The 18890-nt window shown below is 44.2% G+C and overlaps 1 protein-coding gene across 5 annotated transcripts in view; it reads left to right on the top strand.

The window, feature by feature from the left end:
• The first annotated feature begins 47 nt into the window (after window positions 1-47).
• The window catches only part of LOC133167809 (ryanodine receptor 1-like), a 33501-nt gene continuing 14658 nt past the window's right edge, over window positions 48-18890 (top strand). For 3 of the 5 annotated variants that reach the window (XM_061298767.1, XM_061298769.1, XM_061298768.1), the window contains exons 1-72: window positions 48-244; window positions 2003-2122; window positions 2199-2297; window positions 2387-2407; window positions 2478-2552; window positions 2656-2734; window positions 2795-2907; window positions 2983-3082; window positions 3161-3257; window positions 3333-3407; window positions 3487-3643; window positions 3722-3886; window positions 3961-4082; window positions 4163-4349; window positions 4420-4555; window positions 4640-4735; window positions 4913-5031; window positions 5147-5280; window positions 5362-5603; window positions 5671-5863; window positions 5931-6147; window positions 6251-6355; window positions 6450-6553; window positions 6624-6707; window positions 6791-6950; window positions 7048-7195; window positions 7284-7489; window positions 7556-7730; window positions 7840-8048; window positions 8121-8479; window positions 8563-8692; window positions 8774-8934; window positions 8999-9161; window positions 9232-9318; window positions 9385-9611; window positions 9690-10698; window positions 10765-10965; window positions 11042-11153; window positions 11234-11377; window positions 11486-11759; window positions 11834-11948; window positions 12020-12152; window positions 12221-12315; window positions 12383-12518; window positions 12587-12773; window positions 12853-12964; window positions 13042-13162; window positions 13225-13394; window positions 13470-13690; window positions 13771-13861; window positions 13995-14135; window positions 14201-14364; window positions 14460-14538; window positions 14609-14698; window positions 14758-14898; window positions 14976-15053; window positions 15122-15197; window positions 15295-15418; window positions 15586-15701; window positions 15761-15828; window positions 15900-16021; window positions 16142-16191; window positions 16264-16324; window positions 16402-16528; window positions 16614-16725; window positions 16818-16899; window positions 16966-17096; window positions 17187-17507; window positions 17613-17853; window positions 17954-18041; window positions 18121-18213; window positions 18407-18421. In XM_061298767.1, coding sequence (XP_061154751.1) covers window positions 197-244; window positions 2003-2122; window positions 2199-2297; window positions 2387-2407; window positions 2478-2552; window positions 2656-2734; window positions 2795-2907; window positions 2983-3082; window positions 3161-3257; window positions 3333-3407; window positions 3487-3643; window positions 3722-3886; window positions 3961-4082; window positions 4163-4349; window positions 4420-4555; window positions 4640-4735; window positions 4913-5031; window positions 5147-5280; window positions 5362-5603; window positions 5671-5863; window positions 5931-6147; window positions 6251-6355; window positions 6450-6553; window positions 6624-6707; window positions 6791-6950; window positions 7048-7195; window positions 7284-7489; window positions 7556-7730; window positions 7840-8048; window positions 8121-8479; window positions 8563-8692; window positions 8774-8934; window positions 8999-9161; window positions 9232-9318; window positions 9385-9611; window positions 9690-10698; window positions 10765-10965; window positions 11042-11153; window positions 11234-11377; window positions 11486-11759; window positions 11834-11948; window positions 12020-12152; window positions 12221-12315; window positions 12383-12518; window positions 12587-12773; window positions 12853-12964; window positions 13042-13162; window positions 13225-13394; window positions 13470-13690; window positions 13771-13861; window positions 13995-14135; window positions 14201-14364; window positions 14460-14538; window positions 14609-14698; window positions 14758-14898; window positions 14976-15053; window positions 15122-15197; window positions 15295-15418; window positions 15586-15701; window positions 15761-15828; window positions 15900-16021; window positions 16142-16191; window positions 16264-16324; window positions 16402-16528; window positions 16614-16725; window positions 16818-16899; window positions 16966-17096; window positions 17187-17507; window positions 17613-17853; window positions 17954-18041; window positions 18121-18213; window positions 18407-18421 — 10554 coding nt within the window. In that variant the 5' untranslated portion in view covers window positions 48-196. The remainder of the gene's footprint in view (window positions 245-2002; window positions 2123-2198; window positions 2298-2386; window positions 2408-2477; window positions 2553-2655; window positions 2735-2794; window positions 2908-2982; window positions 3083-3160; window positions 3258-3332; window positions 3408-3486; window positions 3644-3721; window positions 3887-3960; window positions 4083-4162; window positions 4350-4419; window positions 4556-4639; window positions 4736-4912; window positions 5032-5146; window positions 5281-5361; window positions 5604-5670; window positions 5864-5930; window positions 6148-6250; window positions 6356-6449; window positions 6554-6623; window positions 6708-6790; window positions 6951-7047; window positions 7196-7283; window positions 7490-7555; window positions 7731-7839; window positions 8049-8120; window positions 8480-8562; window positions 8693-8773; window positions 8935-8998; window positions 9162-9231; window positions 9319-9384; window positions 9612-9689; window positions 10699-10764; window positions 10966-11041; window positions 11154-11233; window positions 11378-11485; window positions 11760-11833; window positions 11949-12019; window positions 12153-12220; window positions 12316-12382; window positions 12519-12586; window positions 12774-12852; window positions 12965-13041; window positions 13163-13224; window positions 13395-13469; window positions 13691-13770; window positions 13862-13994; window positions 14136-14200; window positions 14365-14459; window positions 14539-14608; window positions 14699-14757; window positions 14899-14975; window positions 15054-15121; window positions 15198-15294; window positions 15419-15585; window positions 15702-15760; window positions 15829-15899; window positions 16022-16141; window positions 16192-16263; window positions 16325-16401; window positions 16529-16613; window positions 16726-16817; window positions 16900-16965; window positions 17097-17186; window positions 17508-17612; window positions 17854-17953; window positions 18042-18120; window positions 18214-18406; window positions 18422-18890) is intronic. The other 2 variants (XM_061298771.1, XM_061298770.1) reach the window with 2 other exon arrangements.

Raw genomic sequence — 18890 nt, forward strand, 5'->3', positions numbered from 1 at the left:
CCTCCTCTCCATGATGCAATAATGAATGAGCAGTCAATCCCTCGGCTGTCATATAACTGTCCAAGAGAGAGAGAGAGGGGGTCCAGGACCCCGATCGTCCTTCAGAAACCTTTCAGGAACATTTCCCCAGGAAGTCACCAGGGGAACCGTGAAGCCTGATTCTCTGTCAGGGTGGTGCTCTTAATGCCTCAGCAGAATGGCCGAAGGTGCAGATGGAGAGGAAGAGATTCAGTTCTTGCGGACAGTAAGCAATGCTGTTTGCTTTTTCTTTGTTAAAGACTTTTAAAACAAAACTTAGTCTCTCTGACAGCCATTTATAGATTATAGTTTTGTTGGGTGCTGTTGAATGCCTCCACAAGACTCAGATTGGCAACAACAGTTGGCTTTTTTTACAGGCATTGTTATCTATTTATATCCATTTGAATATGTGATATTGCACTGGTTTAAGACTGACAAGAAACCATTATCACACAAACAAAGTGTGTAAAATAATAGGCTGAGGCTTGTTTTTTCAGGTCATCTGATGGGTTTATGTATGTGGGCCTTGTATAACCCACGGCCCTTAGGTTTCCCACCATTGATTTTATAGAAACAATTATTTGAATCACACCCATAATTTATTATGGAATAAATTAACTAGACTTACATTATACACAGGTATACTTTTTACACAGTAGTCTGTCATGTCAAAACGTGCCGACTATTTTATTCAAAGATTAAATTGGAATAACGTTCCAGTTGCTATTGTTATGCATGACTGAGGTGAAGTATTCTAACAATGCTTCATAAAGTTTGGGTCAGTTGCTGCCCGGGGTCTATATATACTGTGTGAGGATTAGCAGCTTCAAAGTCAGCACCTGCTTACTTCAGTCCTTGTGGGAATTGGGCTGCTGAGGTTATCAGAGCCATGTTCGCTATTACACGCTTATTGTAAAATGTTTCGTATAATACCTCTTCTATGTTTTACAGCTGATTTTCAGTCCTGTGGTGTCGTATTATGCATAAATGCATTAACAGCCGTCTTTCTGTCGGGAGGTCAGACTATCTGGCATCCTTCAGCGGCATATTGTTACACACATTAATTTTGAGATACGTCATAGAAACTCGACACGTCCATCTGTTATTTACTATGTCAGCGCAACAGAACTGTTTGTAGACTGTTGTGCCAGCACTGTAGACCTGTTAGTTTCATTGATAGTTATTGTAAATCTAATAACATATTTTTCTAAACGTACCTGATTAATGTTAAAGGCAGAAATGTACTCAACCTCTTGTTGCCAGGAAGATGATAATAAGTTGGGATGCACCAAGACCACATTTTCTCAGATAAAGTCAAATCAAGTTTATTTGTATAGCAGCTAGCCCTTAATCACATAAAGAGTCTCAAATCAACAGCGTCCCCTGAGCTAACCCCGGCAACAAGGAAGGACAAAGAAAAACTTAAAACCCCCATTTAAGTAAAAAAAAAAAAAAAGTTTAGAAGAGACCACAGATGCAGGAATGGAAAATCTACCTTCGCTCTTTACTTCAAGTCCGCCTTCAATACAAAACCAAACGAAATATATTACGTAATGATTTAACCGAGTAAACACTAGACCTGTCTGCGAATCTTGTTACTAAAATGATATTTGCAGCACTTGTCCCTGCCGTGCATCCTAGCTAAAGAAATTCAGAGTGCAAATTCCGTCATGTGAGCAAGCCACACTAATTGGATTATTTGGAGCGGGGTAATGTGGGACACTCTTTCCAGTCAAATCTGAAATATCTGGTGCTTTCCAAAAGCAGACGCGTGAACAGCAGGTGCAGCGGCTTGAAATAGAGAGCTTATATGAGAGGGGGAGCGACCAAGTTATGGAGCCAGTGATCTGAGGCCAATGGTGTAACAATAAAAACTGTCATGTGTTTTAACCAAAGCTAAAATGAAATGATCAGACCGGAAGAATATCTTCAAAACGGTCTTGTCAGACACCCAGCCCAAAAGCAATTTATTTCATCTTTGCAGGATGATCATGTGGTTCTGCAAAGCACAGCCTCCATCCTGAAAGAGCAGATTAAGCTCTGCCTTTCATGCGAAGGATTTGGAAATCGTCTGTGTTTCCTGGAGACTACGTCCAACGCTCAGGTTGTGTGCAGCTGACTTTTTACCCAAAAGTATTTCTTTGTTTGTATAGTTAAAGAGATGGTTTGTTGCGTTTCAGAATGTACCACCGGACTTGGCCATCTGCTGCTTCATACTGGAGCAGTCGTTATCCGTGCGAGCGCTGCAGGAGATGCTGTCCAACACCTCTGTGGATGAGGTCTCCATTCTTTTCCATGGTGTTAATAAGAATTGCTGACTCACAGGATCTAACTTTTTCATTTCATTTTTGTATTTCCCCACCCATAGGCTGTTGATTTGGATAAATGGGTAAGTTAAGTTACAATATTCCTCTCATCTTCTCTGCTTGGGTTAAAGAGGTTGCAATTTTTTCCCCAAGTCGTCACAAGGTGGAGGTCATCGAACTCTGCTGTACGGACATGCCATCCTCTTGAAGCACACTCACTCCAGCATGGTGAGCACATCTCGACTAATGCTTCAAAATGAGCTTGTTGCCTTTTCTCACTTTCTGTCTGTCAGTCTCCATTTTTAATTCACGTCTTCTTCTTTTTTCAAAGTACTTGAGCTGCTTGACGACCTCACGCTCTCTCACAGACAAGCTGGCGTTTGATGTGGGCTTGCAGGAGGACTCCACAGGTGGGTGTAGTCTTCATTTTAGGTCTTGAAGCAACCTATCTATTTATTGTGATGTGACAGGAGAGGCCTGCTGGTGGACCATCCATCCGGCCTCCAAGCAAAGATCAGAAGGCGAGAAGGTCCGAGTGGGAGATGACCTCATTCTAGTCAGTGTTTCTTCAGAGCGCTATCTGGTAAATGCAAATTACATCTACTTGCTCTTTTACTTTGTCGACAGTTGCCGATTCCTAACTGACACCTCTTTGCAGCATCTGTCCTATGCCAGCGGTGACTTGATGGTCGATGCTTCCTTCATGCAAACCTTGTGGACGATGACACCTGTGATGTCGGGTTGTGAACTCGCTGAAGGTCCACTTAGCTTTTTTTTTTTTTTTTAATCTAAAAACCTACTTGCTCTCCTTCAGCTGCGTGACTCTTCTTCTGCAGGTTTTCTGACCGGTGGGTACGTGCTCAGGCTTTTCCACGGTCACATGGATGAGTGTTTGGCAATCCCAGCGGCTGACCAAGGAGATGACCAGCGCAGGTGAGCAAAAATTCTTAAAGTGAATTTCTATCCGGACATAAAATGCCTGATATGGTTTTGTTTGTCTTTTTAAAGAGTTGCTCACTATGAAGGAGGAGCTGTATGCAGTCATGCTCGTTCTTTGTGGCGACTCGAGCCACTTCGTATCGCGTGAGTCTCCTGAAAATTGCAAGCTTGCACATTGAGTGACTTCACAATTTGTCTTTTCATGTGCTTTTTGGAACTTTAGGTGGAGTGGGGGTCATATTAAATGGGGCCAGTCATTCAGAATTCGTCACATCACAACAGGAAGGTACCTTCTCCTGGATGAGGAAAAGGGCCTTCTATTGGTAGACCCTGAGAAGGCCATCTCAAAAATGGCAGCCTTCTGCTTCAGAATTTCCAAAGTAAGTGAAAATGGTTGGAGGAAAAAAGTGAATTCCTTGTGACTTCGATGAGGAGATCACTCTATATGTGAACCACAGGAAAAAATCGAAGTGGCGCAGAAGCGGGATGTGGAAGGAATGGGCATTCCAGAGATTAAGTATGGAGAGTCCATGTGCTTTGTGCAACATGCCTCTTCTGGTCTCTGGCTCACATACGCAGCTGTTGATGCTAAATCTGCCCGTTTGGGTCCCCTGAAGAGAAAGGTATTCCACATTGCACAATATGTCTGTTTGAATATATATCATCGGAAGATTGCATTTTATTTTTCAATTCATAGGCCATCCTCCATAAAGAAGGTCACATGGATGACGCCCTGACAGTCGCACGTTCTCAAACCGAAGAGTCTCAAGCTGCTAGAATGATTTACAGCACCACAGGCCTCTTCAATCAATTCATCAAGTAGCATTTCACACGCCCTTCTCTAAGATGTCCATCTTTTGGTTATGTGTAATCTCTCTCTGTTCTCCAAATAACCCCAGAGGTCTCGATGCATTGAATGGGAAGAATAAATCGGCAAACCCGCCTCATCTGCCAATGGACACGGTGGTGCTTTCACTTCAAGACTTGATCTTTTACTTCCGCCCACCGGAAGAAGAGCTGGAGCATGAGGATAAACAGTTCAAGCTTCGTTCCCTCAAGAACAGACAAAACCTATTTCAAGAGGAGGTTTGTCTTCTTCGTCTTTGACTGCTTAAGTCAAGACCTCTTCTAATTCAGTTGTTGTTGTTCTTGACAGGGTATGATCACGCTCGTTCTGGACTGCGTTGATAGGTTGAATGTCTACAACACAGCTGCTCACTTCTCGGAATATGCTGGAGAAGAAGCTGCAGAGTCATGGAAGGAGATAGTAAATTTACTGTATGAGTTGCTAGGTATGACCTTCTGGGCAGTTGCCTGCCTTTGTACATCCTCTCTTTACCTTTGTGGTACGTTAGCAATGTTTTTTCTTTCCAAAGCATCTCTCATCCGAGGAAATCGTTCAAACTGTGCGCTGTTTTGCGATAACCTCGACTGGCTGGTCAGTAAATTGGATCGTTTGGAGGCGTCTTCAGGTAATTGAAAAACACTTTAATGTATTTTTCTTTTGGTTTTTCTTTTTTCTTTTCATTTCTATTTATTTATTTGTCTATTTTTTAATCATTTTTTTTATTGTTATTTATTTATTTTATTTTTAGTATTAGTATTAATCTTTGCCTATAGTGTCATTGTTAAAACTTTTATTATTATAGGAATCCTGGAGGTGTTGTATTGTGTTCTGATTGAGAGCCCGGAGGTGTTGAACATAATCCAGGAAAATCACATCAAGTCCATCATCTCTTTGCTGGACAAACACGGACGCAATCACAAGGTCTGTAGCATGTAAGGTTAGGTGTTAAGCGTGTTGGAAAAAAACATGTGCTGTATAGGTGGTATCAAGATGCAAGGCGGCACCAGAACATTCTTCTTGTCTTTCCGTTATCAAGGTCTTGGATGTGCTCTGCTCTCTATGTGTGTGCAACGGTGTGGCCGTGAGGTCAAACCAGAATTTAATAACAGAGAATCTGCTCCCCGGTCGTGACCTTTTACTTCAAACCAACATTATTAATTATGTCACCAGGTAGGTCATTTTATAAGCCCAATTATCAGTCAAATGAATGTGAAGATTAAATCTGTTACTTGTTTTGTGACCTTCTTCCAGCATGAGACCCAACATTTTCCTTGGAACATGCGAAGGGTCCACACAGTATAAAAAATGGTACTTTGAGGTGATGGTGGACCACGTGGAACCCTTCCTCACAGCTCAGCCGTATCACCTACGTGTGGGATGGGCCCTGACCGAGGGGTTTAGTCCATACCCTGGTGGAGGGGAGGGCTGGGGGGCCAACGGTGTTGGGGATGATCTCTACTCATATGGTTTTGATGGACTTCATCTTTGGTCAGGTAGAGTAAATATAGTATTGTCACTTGTGACAGTTGCACACATGTTTAAATCCTTTTTTGTTGTCAGGACGTGTTCCGCGTCATGTTGCCACACCCAATCAGCACATTCTAGCCGCAGAAGATGTAATCAGCTGCTGTTTGGACCTGACCGTACCCAGTATTTCCTTCCGAATCAATGGTCATCCTGTCCAGGGCATGTTTGAGAACTTCAATCTGGACGGCCTCTTCTTCCCTGTTGTTAGCTTCTCCGCAGGCGTCAAGTACTGGACACTATCTGACAAGTTGTTGTTCTCTTACAAGACTAAAATGTTTTTACCAAATTGCAAGGTTCCGATTTCTTCTTGGAGGTCGTCATGGTGATTTTAAGTTCCTCCCACCACCGGGCTACGCTCCTTGTTATGAGGCCGTGCTGCCCAGGGATCGTTTGCGGATTGAGCACATTAAGGAGTACAAGCACGACTTTGATGGTGTGCGTAACCTGTTGGGTCCAACACAGTCGCTGTCCCACACAGCTTTCACTCCTTGTCCTGTGGACACTATACAGGTAAAGGCTGTTTTTATTAATCTTCATCTTCTGCCACGCTCCTGAAGCGAACATGAAAACTTGATGAGAATTTCACTTGCATGTGCTTTGCAAATCTTTCCAGATTGTACTTCCTCCCCATTTGGAACGTATTCGTGAGAAGCTAGCAGAGAATAGTCACGAGTTGTGGGCTGTGACTCGCATTGAGCAAGGGTGGACCTATGGATCAGTGAGTTCCTGTACTTGAAGTCATATAAAAATATTTATTTATGGAGCACCTCTTCTAATGACCCTTCTGCTATCATTTCAATGGATCAATCAAGTTTCGCGATGACAACAAGAAGCTCCACCCATGCCTGGTTGATTTCCAGAGTCTTCCTGACCCAGAGAAAAATTACAATTTAGCAATGTCAGGAGAGACTCTAAAGTAAGTCAGGGATTTAGTTGAGTAATAATCATGAAAAAATCTCAAACTCCACGTACAATTCTTTTCAAAGGACTTTGCTGGCATTGGGGTGTCATGTAGGAATGGGCGATGAGAAAGCAGAGGAAAATCTGAAAAGGACCAAGCTTCCAAAGACGTGAGCTGGTCTTTTGTGAATGATTCTAGTTCTCCCAAATAAGCTTTTCATGACTGTCTTTAAATGACAACATTTTTCCTTAGTTACATGCAGAGCAATGGATATAAACCGGCTCCTCTGGACCTCAACCATGTCAAGCTGACTCCTAATCAAAACACACTGGTGGAGAGACTAGCAGAAAACGGACACAACGTGTGGGCCAGAGACCGCGTTCGCCAAGGCTGGACTTATAGTATTGTGCAGGTAATTTTTAGCAGCCAGAACATAGTTTTTATATGGCATCTATTTTTAGAATGTAAACATAAAACAACTTTGTGACTCCGATTGTTTTCCTGAACAGGATATCGTGAACAAACGCAATCCCCGTTTGGTCCCTTACAATTTATTGGATGAAAAGACCAAAAAGACCAACCGAGATACGGTTTGCGCCGCAGTTCGAACCCTAATCGGATATGGATACAACATTGAACCACCTGACCAAGAGTGCAGTATGTTTGTATATTAAGTCTGAACGAGAATGGGAAAGAAGATGATTTCCAGGTTTTGTTGAAAGGTTCTTGAATTCTGTTCATGCAGGTGGGCCTGGAGCAGGCAGCACTCGTGGAGATAAGATCAGAGTGTTCAGAGCAGAGAAGTCTTACGGGGTTACACAGGGCAAGTGGTACTTTGAATTTGAGGCTGTGACGGTCGGAGAAATGAGGGTGGGATGGGCCCGACCCAGCGTTCGAGCCGACACCGAACTCGGAGCAGATGAGTTGGCTTACGTCTTCAATGGCTTCAAGGTGGGAGCGAGGAATTCTTCCCAAGCGGTAGTGAGTGATTAGCTACATAAACTGTTTCATTTTCAGGCCCAACGATGGCACGTGGGAAATGAGTCATTTGGCCGACAGTGGCAATCTGGCGACGTGGTGGGTTGCATGATTGATCTCACCGAGATGAACATCATGTTCACACTCAATGGAGAGATGTTGATCAGCGACTCGGGCTCAGAGATGGCCTTTAAGGATATTGACATCGGAGAAGGTAAGCAGAATAACAGATCACTCCGACAAACCAAACATACTATCACATTCATTCCTCACTATACCTTAGCTTCCATTTAATTGACACATTTTCTGTGGAACATCCATAGGCTTCATACCTGTATGCAGTCTTGGCTTGTCCCAGGTGGGCCGGATCAACTTGGGTCAGAACGTCAGCAGCCTCCGCTACTTTACCATCTGTGGACTGCAGGAGGGATTCGAACCTTTCGCTATCAACATGAAAAGAGACATCACCATGTGGTTTAGCAAGAGCCTCCCTCAGTACATTCCTGTCCCAACTGATCATCCTCACATTGAGGTCTTTTCTCAGCCTTCGTTTTCCTATCATAAATATTCGCATGGTTATTTATTGTCATTGTCTGCATTCTAGGTGTGTCGTGGTGATGGCACAGTAGAAACTGCTCCTTGTCTCAAGGTGACCCACAAGACATTTGGATCCCAGAACGCCAACACAGATTTGCTGTTCTTAAGGCTCAGCATGCCTGTGGAATTCCACGAGACTTTCAAAGTCCCCGCAGGGACCACCCTCCTTACTCGCACCCTCACCATCCCTGAAGACGAGGTGGTAGAGGTGGACCCGGATTCTGACTTTGAAATACTCAAGAAGTCAGCCAGCCGTAAAGAGCAAGAGGAAGAGAAGAAAGAACCCTCAGTGCCTAAGGAGATACCTGGCATTAAAAATGGCGAGAATGAAAAGGACGCCTCAACTGAGAAGAGCAAGAAAAAGGGGTTTGTGTTCTCTTATGGCTGTTTTTTTTTTAGGGATGTTCCAACTTGTCCTCTATCGTAATCACACTTGTTATTTCTGACAGATTCCTTTTCAAGGCCAAGAAGGCTGCATTAATAACCCCACCACCTGTTGTTCCCACCATGCCCCGCTTAGTGGAAGACGTAGTGCCAGATGACAGGGATGACATGGACATCATCCTCAACACCACCACAGTATGAAATCCTTTTCACAATCCATTGCCAATTTTCAAGAGATCCTGCCAATAATTGACTTGAAACTCCTTTCTTCATTAGTACTACTATTCCGTGCGAGTGTTTGCGGGCCAGGAACCAAGTTGTGTGTGGGTGGGTTGGATCACGCCTGACTATCACCAATATGATCCTCATTTTGATCTCAACAAAGTCAGGAACGTAACGGTCACTGTGGGTGATGATAAAGGCAACATCCATGATAGGTATGTCACAAGCATGACAACGTTCACTTGCTAGTCTTCATCTCTTTCAATGTTCTCACCATAGTATCAAACGAAGTAACTGCTACATGGTGTGGGGAGGCGAGTTCAGCAGCTCCCAACAAACCCGAGTCAGCCAGGAAGACTTTGTGATTGGCTGCCTGATTGATTTGGACACGGGACTCATGACCTTTACTGCTAATGGGAAAGAAATCAACACCTTCTACCAGGTTCAGGAACATTCAGTCAATTGTGCTTTTCTGTGGAAAGATATTATTTTAACAGTGTCATGTGTTTCAGGTGGAACCCAACACGAAACTATTCCCAGCAGTCTTTGTCTCACCTTCTAGTCAGAATATGATCCAAATTGAGCTTGGCAAACTTAAGGTCAGCTTTAAAGTCGTAAAACTACCCTCGTTTTATTTTCTCTCTAATGCATTATTTTTTCAACAGAACATTATGCCCATCTCGGCCGCCATGTTTCGGAGTGAACGCAAGAACCCGGTGCCCCAGTGCCCGCCCAGACTGGATGTCCAAATGCTCACCCCAGTCATCTGGAGCCGCATGCCCAACCACTTCCTGTCTCCAGAGACAGGACGCATTAGCGAGAGACTGGGCTGGCTTGTTCAGTGTCAGGAGCCACTCACCATGATGGCCCTCCATATTCCAGAAGAAAACAGGTCAGTGTCATTTTGCTCCATGTAGAGGAAATCTTAATAAAACTGCTCAAAATTAGTTTCTATTAAATTATTCTCTAGGTGCATTGACATCCTGGAGCTGTCGGAACGCATGGACTTGCTCAAGTTCCACTACCACACTCTGAAGTTGTACGGCTCAGTGTGTGCCCTCGGGAACAACCGCGTGGCTCATGCTCTGTGCAGCCATGTGGATGAATCCCAACTCTTCTACGCCATAGAGAACACTTACCTACCTGGACCAATGAGAAGCGGCTTCTATGACCTTCTCATCAGCATGCACCTCGAGTCTGCAAAGAGGAACCGGCTGGGAACCAACAAGGAATTCATAGTTCCCATGTCAGATGAAACACGCAGTATCACCTTGTACTCTGACAAGTCACACGCTTTACCCGGTGTTGGATTGACCACGTGCCTACGGCCCAAACTCCATTTTTCATCCACTGGGTTTGTTGGAACGGATCCAGACATCTACACGCTGAGTCCTGCAGTTCCCTTGCAGGTGCTTAAGACCAAAGCACTAACCATGCTCATTGAGGCTGTGCAAGATGGAGGGCAAGCTATGAGAGACCCCGTAGGGGGCAGTGTTGAGTTCCACTTTGTTCCAATCCTGAAGCTCATCAGTACCCTCCTCATTATGGGCGTGTTTGACGATGAAGACGTCACCCATATCCTGAAGATGATCGAGCCGACGGTCTTCAGTGGCAAGAAGCCGGAGGAGCCTGTTGAGGAACTTGTTAAAGTGAAGGAAGAGAAGGAACCTAAAGTACAGAACGTTCAAGTGGAGAAAGATGAAGAGCAGCAAGATGTCTTGGAAGAAGAAGAGGAGGAGGAGGAGGAGTTTGATGATGACGGCCTCGGAGAAGAAGAGGAGGAAGAAGAACTGGAGCTGGTCGAATCCATCATGCCACGTGAAGAAATAGCTGATAAGACTGAGCCAGTAAATGGAGAGAAAGGAGCAGAAGAAACAGAGAAAGAGATCAAGTCTTGTGAAGCCGGCGGTGAGGCTAAAGCGGAGCATTTAGAGCAAGGGCTGTTCCAGATGAAGCTACCAGAATCTGTCAAATTACAGGTAGCTTTCATGAATGTGATACACCAACTTCATTTAAGAACTAATATCAACTTCTCCCTTCTTCAGATGTGCACTCTCCTGCAATATTTCTGCGATTGCGAACTTCGACACAGGGTAGAAGCCATCATTGCATTTTCAGACAAGCTCGTGAGCCAGATCCAGTCCAACCAGAGGCAGCGGTACAATGAACTCATGTTGGCCTTCACCATGAGTGCAGCTGAGACGGCACGCAAGACCCGTGAATTCCGCTCGCCACCACAAGAGCAGGTACTCGGAGTATTCTGGAGTTTGGTCCTTCACATAAACAACATCATTGCGTCTGTCTTTGCTATGCACCTCCTAGGTCAACATGCTCATGAACTTCAAGAATTGTGCTGAAGATGAAGATTGCCCAGTTCCAGATGAAGTCCGCGAGGCTTTGCAAGCATTTCACAATGTTTTGTTGGGACATTGCGGTTAGTTCAGCACTATCCAGCACACCCTCAGACTCTCAACCATCTAAGTGAGCCGGCCTTTGCGTATGTTTCTATATCAGGTGTTCATATTGAGGAAGAGGAACAAGAAGAAGTCGTGGATTATTCAGTGCGTGGACGACTGCTCCGTTTATTGGAAAGGGTAAAGAAGATACGCCAGAAGAAGGTAGAAGAAGAGCCAGAGCCAGAGGAAGATAAAAAACCAAGTGAGCCTCCTCAGATGTTTCCCACACAACAATAATAACAATAGTCATTATTAGCGATATCATGATTGTTAAAAATAAGAATATACTGTGTCGCTCACTTCGTCCTAGGCACGCTGCAAGAACTCATTTCACATTCCACGATCCACTGGGCTCAAGAGTCCTTTATCCAGAACCCGGAGCTTGTTCGTATGATGTTCAGCCTCCTCCACAGACAGTATGACGGGCTGGGGGAGCTCGTGCGTGCCCTTCCCAAGGCCTACACCATCAATGCAGTTTCCATTCAGGACACTATGGATCTGCTCGAGTGCTTAGGGCAGATACGTTCGCTGCTTATTGTCCAGATGGGTCCAGAAGAGGAAAGGCTTATGATTCAAAGCATTGGGTATATTTTTATCCCTCACACCTTACCATACCAAATGCTCATTTCTTGATTCACGTATGAATTTTCCTCCATAGGAATATTATGAGCAACAAAGTTTTCTATCAGCACCCAAACTTGATGAGAGCTTTGGGTATGCATGAAACTGTCATGGAAGTCATGGTTAATGTACTGGGCGGCGGAGACTCCAAGGTACTTTTTAAAATATACTCCAACCAATCACAGGCATGAATATGCACCTAAATTGTTTCCCTTGTCCGCAGGAGATCAGATTCCCTCGAGTGGTGACAAACTGCTGTCGCTTTCTGTGCTATTTCTGTCGCATCAGTCGTCAGAACCAGCGCTCTATGTTTGATCATCTCAGCTATCTTCTGCAGAACAGCGGCATCGGCCTCGGTGATTGAATTCGTGTGTGATTTGTGTGTCATGTGTTATGAAGCCGTATCTCATATGCTGTTGTGTAGGAATGCGTGGCTCCACCCCCTTGGATGTAGCGGCAGCCTCCTGTATTGACAACAATGAGCTCGCATTGGCCCTGCAGGAACAAGACCTTGAGATGGTGAAAGGCCACACGCTTTCAAAAAAGATACAAGAAGTAGTACTTGAGTGGAGTGATGTCTTTCCAGGTGGTAAAGTATCTGGCTGGATGTGGGCTACAGAGCTGTCCAATACTCCTCTCCAAGGGTTACCCTGACATTGGCTGGAATCCATGTGGTGGAGAGAAATACCTTGATTTTCTTCGTTTTGCCGTATTTGTAAATGGTCTGTTTTGTATTTTTGCCTTAGTTCGTTTACAGTATGTGGTGTTTTCAATGATTTGGTTTCCCCAGGAGAGAGTGTGGAGGAGAATGCCAACGTCGTGGTGCGCCTCCTCATCCGTAGACCTGAATGCTTTGGTCCAGCCCTCAGAGGGGAGGGTGGTAATGGACTCCTGTCTGCCATTGAAGAGGCCATCAAAATATCAGAGGATCCTGCAAGGGATGGACCCAGTGTTAAGAAAGACAGACGCTTTCCCATGTAAGATTCTAAGCACCACTGGTGACATTGAACGAAGAAAATAAAATGTGCACGTGACCTTCGGTGTAAACCGTTGTAGGTTTGGTGGCGAGGAGCAGCATGAAGAAAATAAGGTGCACCTGGGAAACGCCGTCATGTCATTCTACTCGGCACTTATCGACTTGTTGGGTCGGTGTGCCCCTGAAATGCATGTAAGCTCTTTGATTGACTTATCAAACAAGTTGCAAGGGAAACCTTTCTCGAAGAAGCCAATTTTTGTCTGCTGCAGCTGATCCAAGCTGGAAAGGGTGAGGCTCTGAGAATCCGAGCCATACTTAGATCTCTGGTCCCGCTTGAGGATTTGGTTGGAGTTATCAGCCTTCCGGTTCAGATTCCCTCTTTTGGCAAAGGTAACCAATTATTTTTTGTTTTGCCAGCTATGTCCTTGTAATGCGCCATTTCTCCCGTTTAGACAACAGCATCGTTGAACCAAAGATGTCAGCCAGTTTTGTGCCAGATCATAAAGCTCCCATGGTTCTGTTCCTGGACAGAGTGTACGGTATTGATAATCAGGATTTCTTGCTCCACGTTTTGGAGGTGGGCTTCTTGCCTGACATGAGGGCCGCCGCCTCTCTCGACACGGTGATGTTTAATAACACGGTGCTGCTTGGCGTTTTGGTAAGCATGTCATTTAACGTCGGCTTTTGTTTCCTCTAGGCTGCCTTCAGTACTACCGAGATGGCGTTAGCTTTGAATCGCTACCTGTGCTCTGCTGTGCTGCCTCTCATCACCAAATGCGCCCCGCTCTTTGCTGGCAGCGATCACCGAGCCATTATGATTGATTCCATGTTGCACACAATCTACCGGCTGTCTCGCGGACGAGCCTTCACAAAGGCCCAGCGAGATATTATCGAGGAATGTCTTATGGCTTTGTGCAAGTATGTAGACTCTCCTAAAAAAAAAAACATTTTTATTTTTTTCTTCTCAGTTGAGCTTTTTGTTTGGTCCTTGACTGCAGGCATCTTCGGCCATCAATGCTTCAGCATCTTCTACGACGGCTGGTTTTTGATGTTCCCATTTTAAATGAGTATGCCAAAATGCCACTCAAAGTAAGTGGACATTTTAAGGGTGTTAGAAAAATAATTCAACGCATCTTCTTGACATGCTTTTGATTTTTTGTGATTGCTGAGATTGCTTAGTCAGAAATGCAAATTTTTTTTCTCATCTGTGTGTGTCCTGCAGTTGTTGACCAACCACTATGAGCGTTGCTGGAAGTATTATTGCCTCCCTAATGGCTGGGCCAACTTTGGAGTCGCATCAGAGGAAGAACTGCACCTGACCCGCAAGCTTTTTTGGGGCATATTTGAGTCCCTCGCACACAAGGTACCACATTGCCAAGTAAAAACCAAATGTGCTTAAAAGCACTAACGACTTGTCGTCATGAACAGAAATTTGATGCAGAGATTTTCAAAATCTCAATGCCGTGCATCTGTGCCATCGCTGGTGCCATTCCCCCGGACTACGTAGATGCTAGCTATTCTTCTAAGACTGAAAAGAAGGCTTCAGTGGATGCAGAGGGAAACTTTGATCCAAAACCAGTGGAGACTACAAAGTGAGCTGATTGTTGTTTATTTTTCCCCCAGTATACATTTTATATAATTGCAATAAAATTGAGCTAAACCTCAATTTATCCTCTTTTTCAAACAGCACAATCATCCCCGAAAGATTGGACGGCTTTATCAACAGATATGCTGAATATACCCATGATAAATGGGCCTTTGAAAAGGTAGGTTGTTTTTTTTCCTCTCTGTAATAACGAGCAGTCTATTGACTCACAATTTGCCTCTGTGTTCTAGATCCAAAATAATTGGTCTTACGGTGAGGTCATGGATGAAAATGCAAAATCTCACCCTATGCTTAGACCATACAAGACCTTCTCAGAAAAGGTAAGTGTGTAAAATGTAAAATAGATTGTCTCTGACAATGATGACCCTCCGGTTTGCAGGATAAAGAGATCTACCGCTGGCCCATCAAAGAGTCAGTCAAAGCAATGCTCGCTTGGGAGTGGACCATAGACAAAGCCAGAGAGGAGGAGGAGACTGAGAAGAAGAAAGCAGCATCACGGAAAATTTCACAAACGGCTCAGGTACGTAGTAGCACAATACTGCTTGTTGCACCATTTTTTTTTTTTACCTTGAGAATATGTGACAATGCCCTCTCAAGGCAACCTACGACCCAAGTCATGGTTACAGTCCACAACCCATTGACATCACTCACATGGCTCTCTCAAGAGACCTCCAGGTATGGACTAAAATCATCTTAACTTCAAATCAATCATGAAGTTTTAATTAAGAAAAAAATCTGTTCAGTCTATGGCTGAGCAGTTGGCGGAAAATTACCATAACACTTGGGGCAGGAAGAAAAAGATGGAGCTTCAGTCTAAAGGTAAGACACAGTGAGAGGTTGCCTTTTATTTAATTTTTTTGTTTTTCTTTAAGGGGCTGAGTTCTGTTTTTTGTTTTTTTGTTTTGTTTTTTGGCAGGCGGTGGAACACATCCTCTTCTGGTGCCATATGACACCCTGACGGCAAAAGAGAAGGCGAGAGATCGAGAGAAAGCTTATGAGCTACTTAAGTTCCTACAGTTGAATGGATATGCTGTCACAAGGTACATGCAAATTTAATTTATGTATTTTTAAAATATTTGGTCTTACCCTGGCAGAACAAATTCAAACAAGGCAACCATGACTAGAATCCAATATTTTTCACAGAACAATGAAAACTAAGCCTTTTTTTTTTTTTTTTTTTTGCTGATGCCAATTTATTTCTCTTCAGGGGCCTGAAGGATATGGAATCTGACATTTCATCCATTGAGAAAAGATTTGCTTACGGCTTCCTGCAAAAACTGTTAAAGTGGATGGAAATCGCCCAGGAGTTTATTGCTCACCTCGGTAAGATGAAAATCATTAAGAAAATATTCTCTAACCTAATAATTCAATGTGCTTTACAGAGGCGGTAGTGAGCAGTGGACGAGTGGAAAAGTCCCCCCATGAACAGGAAATTAAATTCTTTGCAAAGGTGTGAACAATCGTCGTTTAGTGTCGACCGTATTTCCGACTTGTCTTAATAGCCTTGCGTCACTATTTCAGATCCTGATGCCTCTGATCAACCAGTATTTCAAAAACCACTGCCTCTACTTTTTATCCACACCTGCTAAAGTCCTGGGCAGTGGTGGCCATTCATCCAACAAGGAGAAGGAGATGATTGCAAGGTGACGTGTCTCCTACACGCCTTCTATTCATTTCCACGCTTTCCCTGGTTTTTGCATTGTTCTTTCTTTTTCTTCTTCTCTCTCATTCGTATCCTTCCTTGCTTTCCTCCTCCTCCTCAGTATCTTCTGTAAAATGTCCGCTCTGGTGAGACACAGAGTTTCTCTTTTTGGTAAGCTGAGAGTTTTCCTCAGAAAACTTGATATCGTGATGCAAAGGTCAATTTATTTCTACTTGTGTGCAGGAACGGACGCATCGGCCATTGTTAACTGTCTTCACATTCTGGCTCGGTCGTTGGATGCAAGGTTAAGTGGATTTATAAACATGCACTCGGTAGATATCATTTGTTGTTCTTCTCGTTAACAATTTTTGTTTGATTTAGGACTGTGATGAAGTCCGGCCCTGAGATTGTGAAAGCAGGATTGCGGTCATTTTTTGAGAGCGCTGCTGATGATATTGAGAAGATGGTGGAAAACCTAAAACTAGGCAAAGTATCGAAAGGCAATCAGGTAATGAACCGATGCAACAAACCAGACAGAATATTGGATATCAGATTTGAGCTTTTCCGTCTACTGTAATGTGTTTTCTTCTTAGCAAGTGAAAGGCGTGTCCCAGAACATTAACTACACAACCATTGCCCTGCTCCCAGTCCTCACTTCCCTGTTTGATCACATTGCCCAGCATCTCTTTGGAGATGATGTCATGCGTGAGTTATTTTCTGTCTTTCTCATTTTATTTTTTATTTTATTTTCTTCTTACACCTTTATTGTTACATCACTGCCATCTGTTTTGGGACAGTGGATGATCTGCAGATGTCATGCTATCGCATCATGTGTAGCATCTACTCCCTCGGGACGGTCAAGAATCCGCACGTTGAGAGGTAACGGCAGAACTGCACAAAGTACGATTGGACCTCAGAGGACTATACAGTCGTTTATATTTACAGACAGAGGCCAGCTCTTGGAGAGTGTTTGGCTCACCTGGCAGCAGCTATGCCGGTGGCCTACTTGGAGCCGCATCTAAATGAGTTCAACGCTTTCTCTGTGTACACCACAAAAACCCCCAGAGAAAGAGCCAGTGAGTTTGCTCAATTAAATACATTTCATCATCCATAATAACAAATTGACATATTTAATTCTTTGACTCCTTCTCCCATGAATTCAAAAGTTTTGGGCCTCCCTAATGAAGTCCAGGAGCTTTGTCCAGATATCCCAGAGCTAGATTCTCTTCTGAAGGAGATCGGGGATTTGGCGGAGTCGGGCGCTCGCTATACGGAGATGCCTCACGTGATTGAGATCACCTTACCCATGCTGTGTAACTATCTGCCTCGCTGGTGGGAACGAGGGCTGGAGAACTTCCCTGAGATGGAGGCCCAGCTCTGCACCGCAGTTACCTCAGAACACCTCAATCAGTTGCTGGGCAGCATCATGAAAATCGTGGTCAACAATCTGGGGATTGACGAAGCCTCCTGGATGAAGAGGTTGGCTGGTGAGTCACTTTTTTAAATTCTACTGATTGGCAACATAAACAATCATGTGGAATTTAATTATTCGATGAGTGTATACTCATTTCTTGAGGCGACACCCTTTCCAGTGTTTTCACAGCCCATCGTGAGTCGGGCCAAACCAGAGATGCTCAAATCCCATTTCATCCCGACCATGGAGAAGCTAAAAAAACGCACGTCCAAGGTGGTGGCCGAAGAAGATCATCTGCGAATGGAGGGCAAATCAGAAGGTGACGAAGAAGACGGCACCATACGGGACGAGTTTGCCGTCCTCTGCCGAGACCTTTATGCGCTGTACCCGCTCCTCATCCGCTATGTGGACAACAACAGGTACGCGTTTAGGAAGTGTCGATCCAGATCGGAACCAAGTCTTATCGGGATTTTCAGCTCGCTTTTGGAGAGAGGCTTGAAGTATTATCTTCTGTCGCAGAGCAAGATGGCTAACCTGCCCGGACCCAGATGCCGAGGAACTCTTCCGCATGGTCGGAGAGGTCTTCATATTCTGGTCGAAATCTCACGTGGGTGCAGTACACACTTTTTGACATCAAAAGCCGTTTGTATCAATGTGTTATTGAAATTTCTCTAATGCTGCTGCAGAACTTCAAGCGGGAAGAGCAGAACTTTGTGGTGATGAATGAGATCAATAACATGTCATTCCTCACCGCTGACAGCAAGAGCAAAATGAGTAAGGTAAGTTGATGCAGAGTAACGTTTTGTCAGTGCAAGTGAGACAGATCCAGTTGTGCATTTTTATTTTTTTTTTTTACCTCTAAAGGTTTGATTTCAAATAGCTATTTGGCAGCAAAAGCAGTTATGTTAACAATATTCTCTCTTTGGTTGTCCCTTTTGTCCTCATCTGTTGGGTTGCGGCTGGGTTTTCCAGGGCGGGGACTCAGAGGTTAGACCTTGTTCCTGCACGACCGCTGTGCTGACCGCATGGCACCTCACTTTGGGGGCGCTTTTCATCAACCTCCCCAGCACACTGGCACATTGGATCCACACACTGAGTTATAACAAATACACTCTCATGCACATTCATATGGATCAAAGTATTACTACACACACACACACTTAGCAGTGGTTTGATGAAATCCCTTAGTTTACTCTCTTCAAACATAATGGCGCCGTAATGTGTTCCAATACTTTTGTTAATATAGTGTAGAAGTATATATATATGCATGTGCACATATAGAGTAACATCTACATTCATTGGACAAGGCATGACATGTCATGGCCCCTTTTTCCAGCACAGGCAGCTGTGTCCACTTTGTCAGCTGAGATTTTGTCATTTCCATAAATAGAGATTTGATTTGATTATTACACATGCAGCGGAACGTCCTTCACAAGGCTAGCTCAGGTTTGTTTTC

Source organism: Syngnathus typhle, linkage group LG15 (genome assembly GCF_033458585.1).
Source record: "Syngnathus typhle isolate RoL2023-S1 ecotype Sweden linkage group LG15, RoL_Styp_1.0, whole genome shotgun sequence".
In the NCBI taxonomy this organism is placed as follows: domain Eukaryota; kingdom Metazoa; phylum Chordata; class Actinopteri; order Syngnathiformes; family Syngnathidae; genus Syngnathus; species Syngnathus typhle.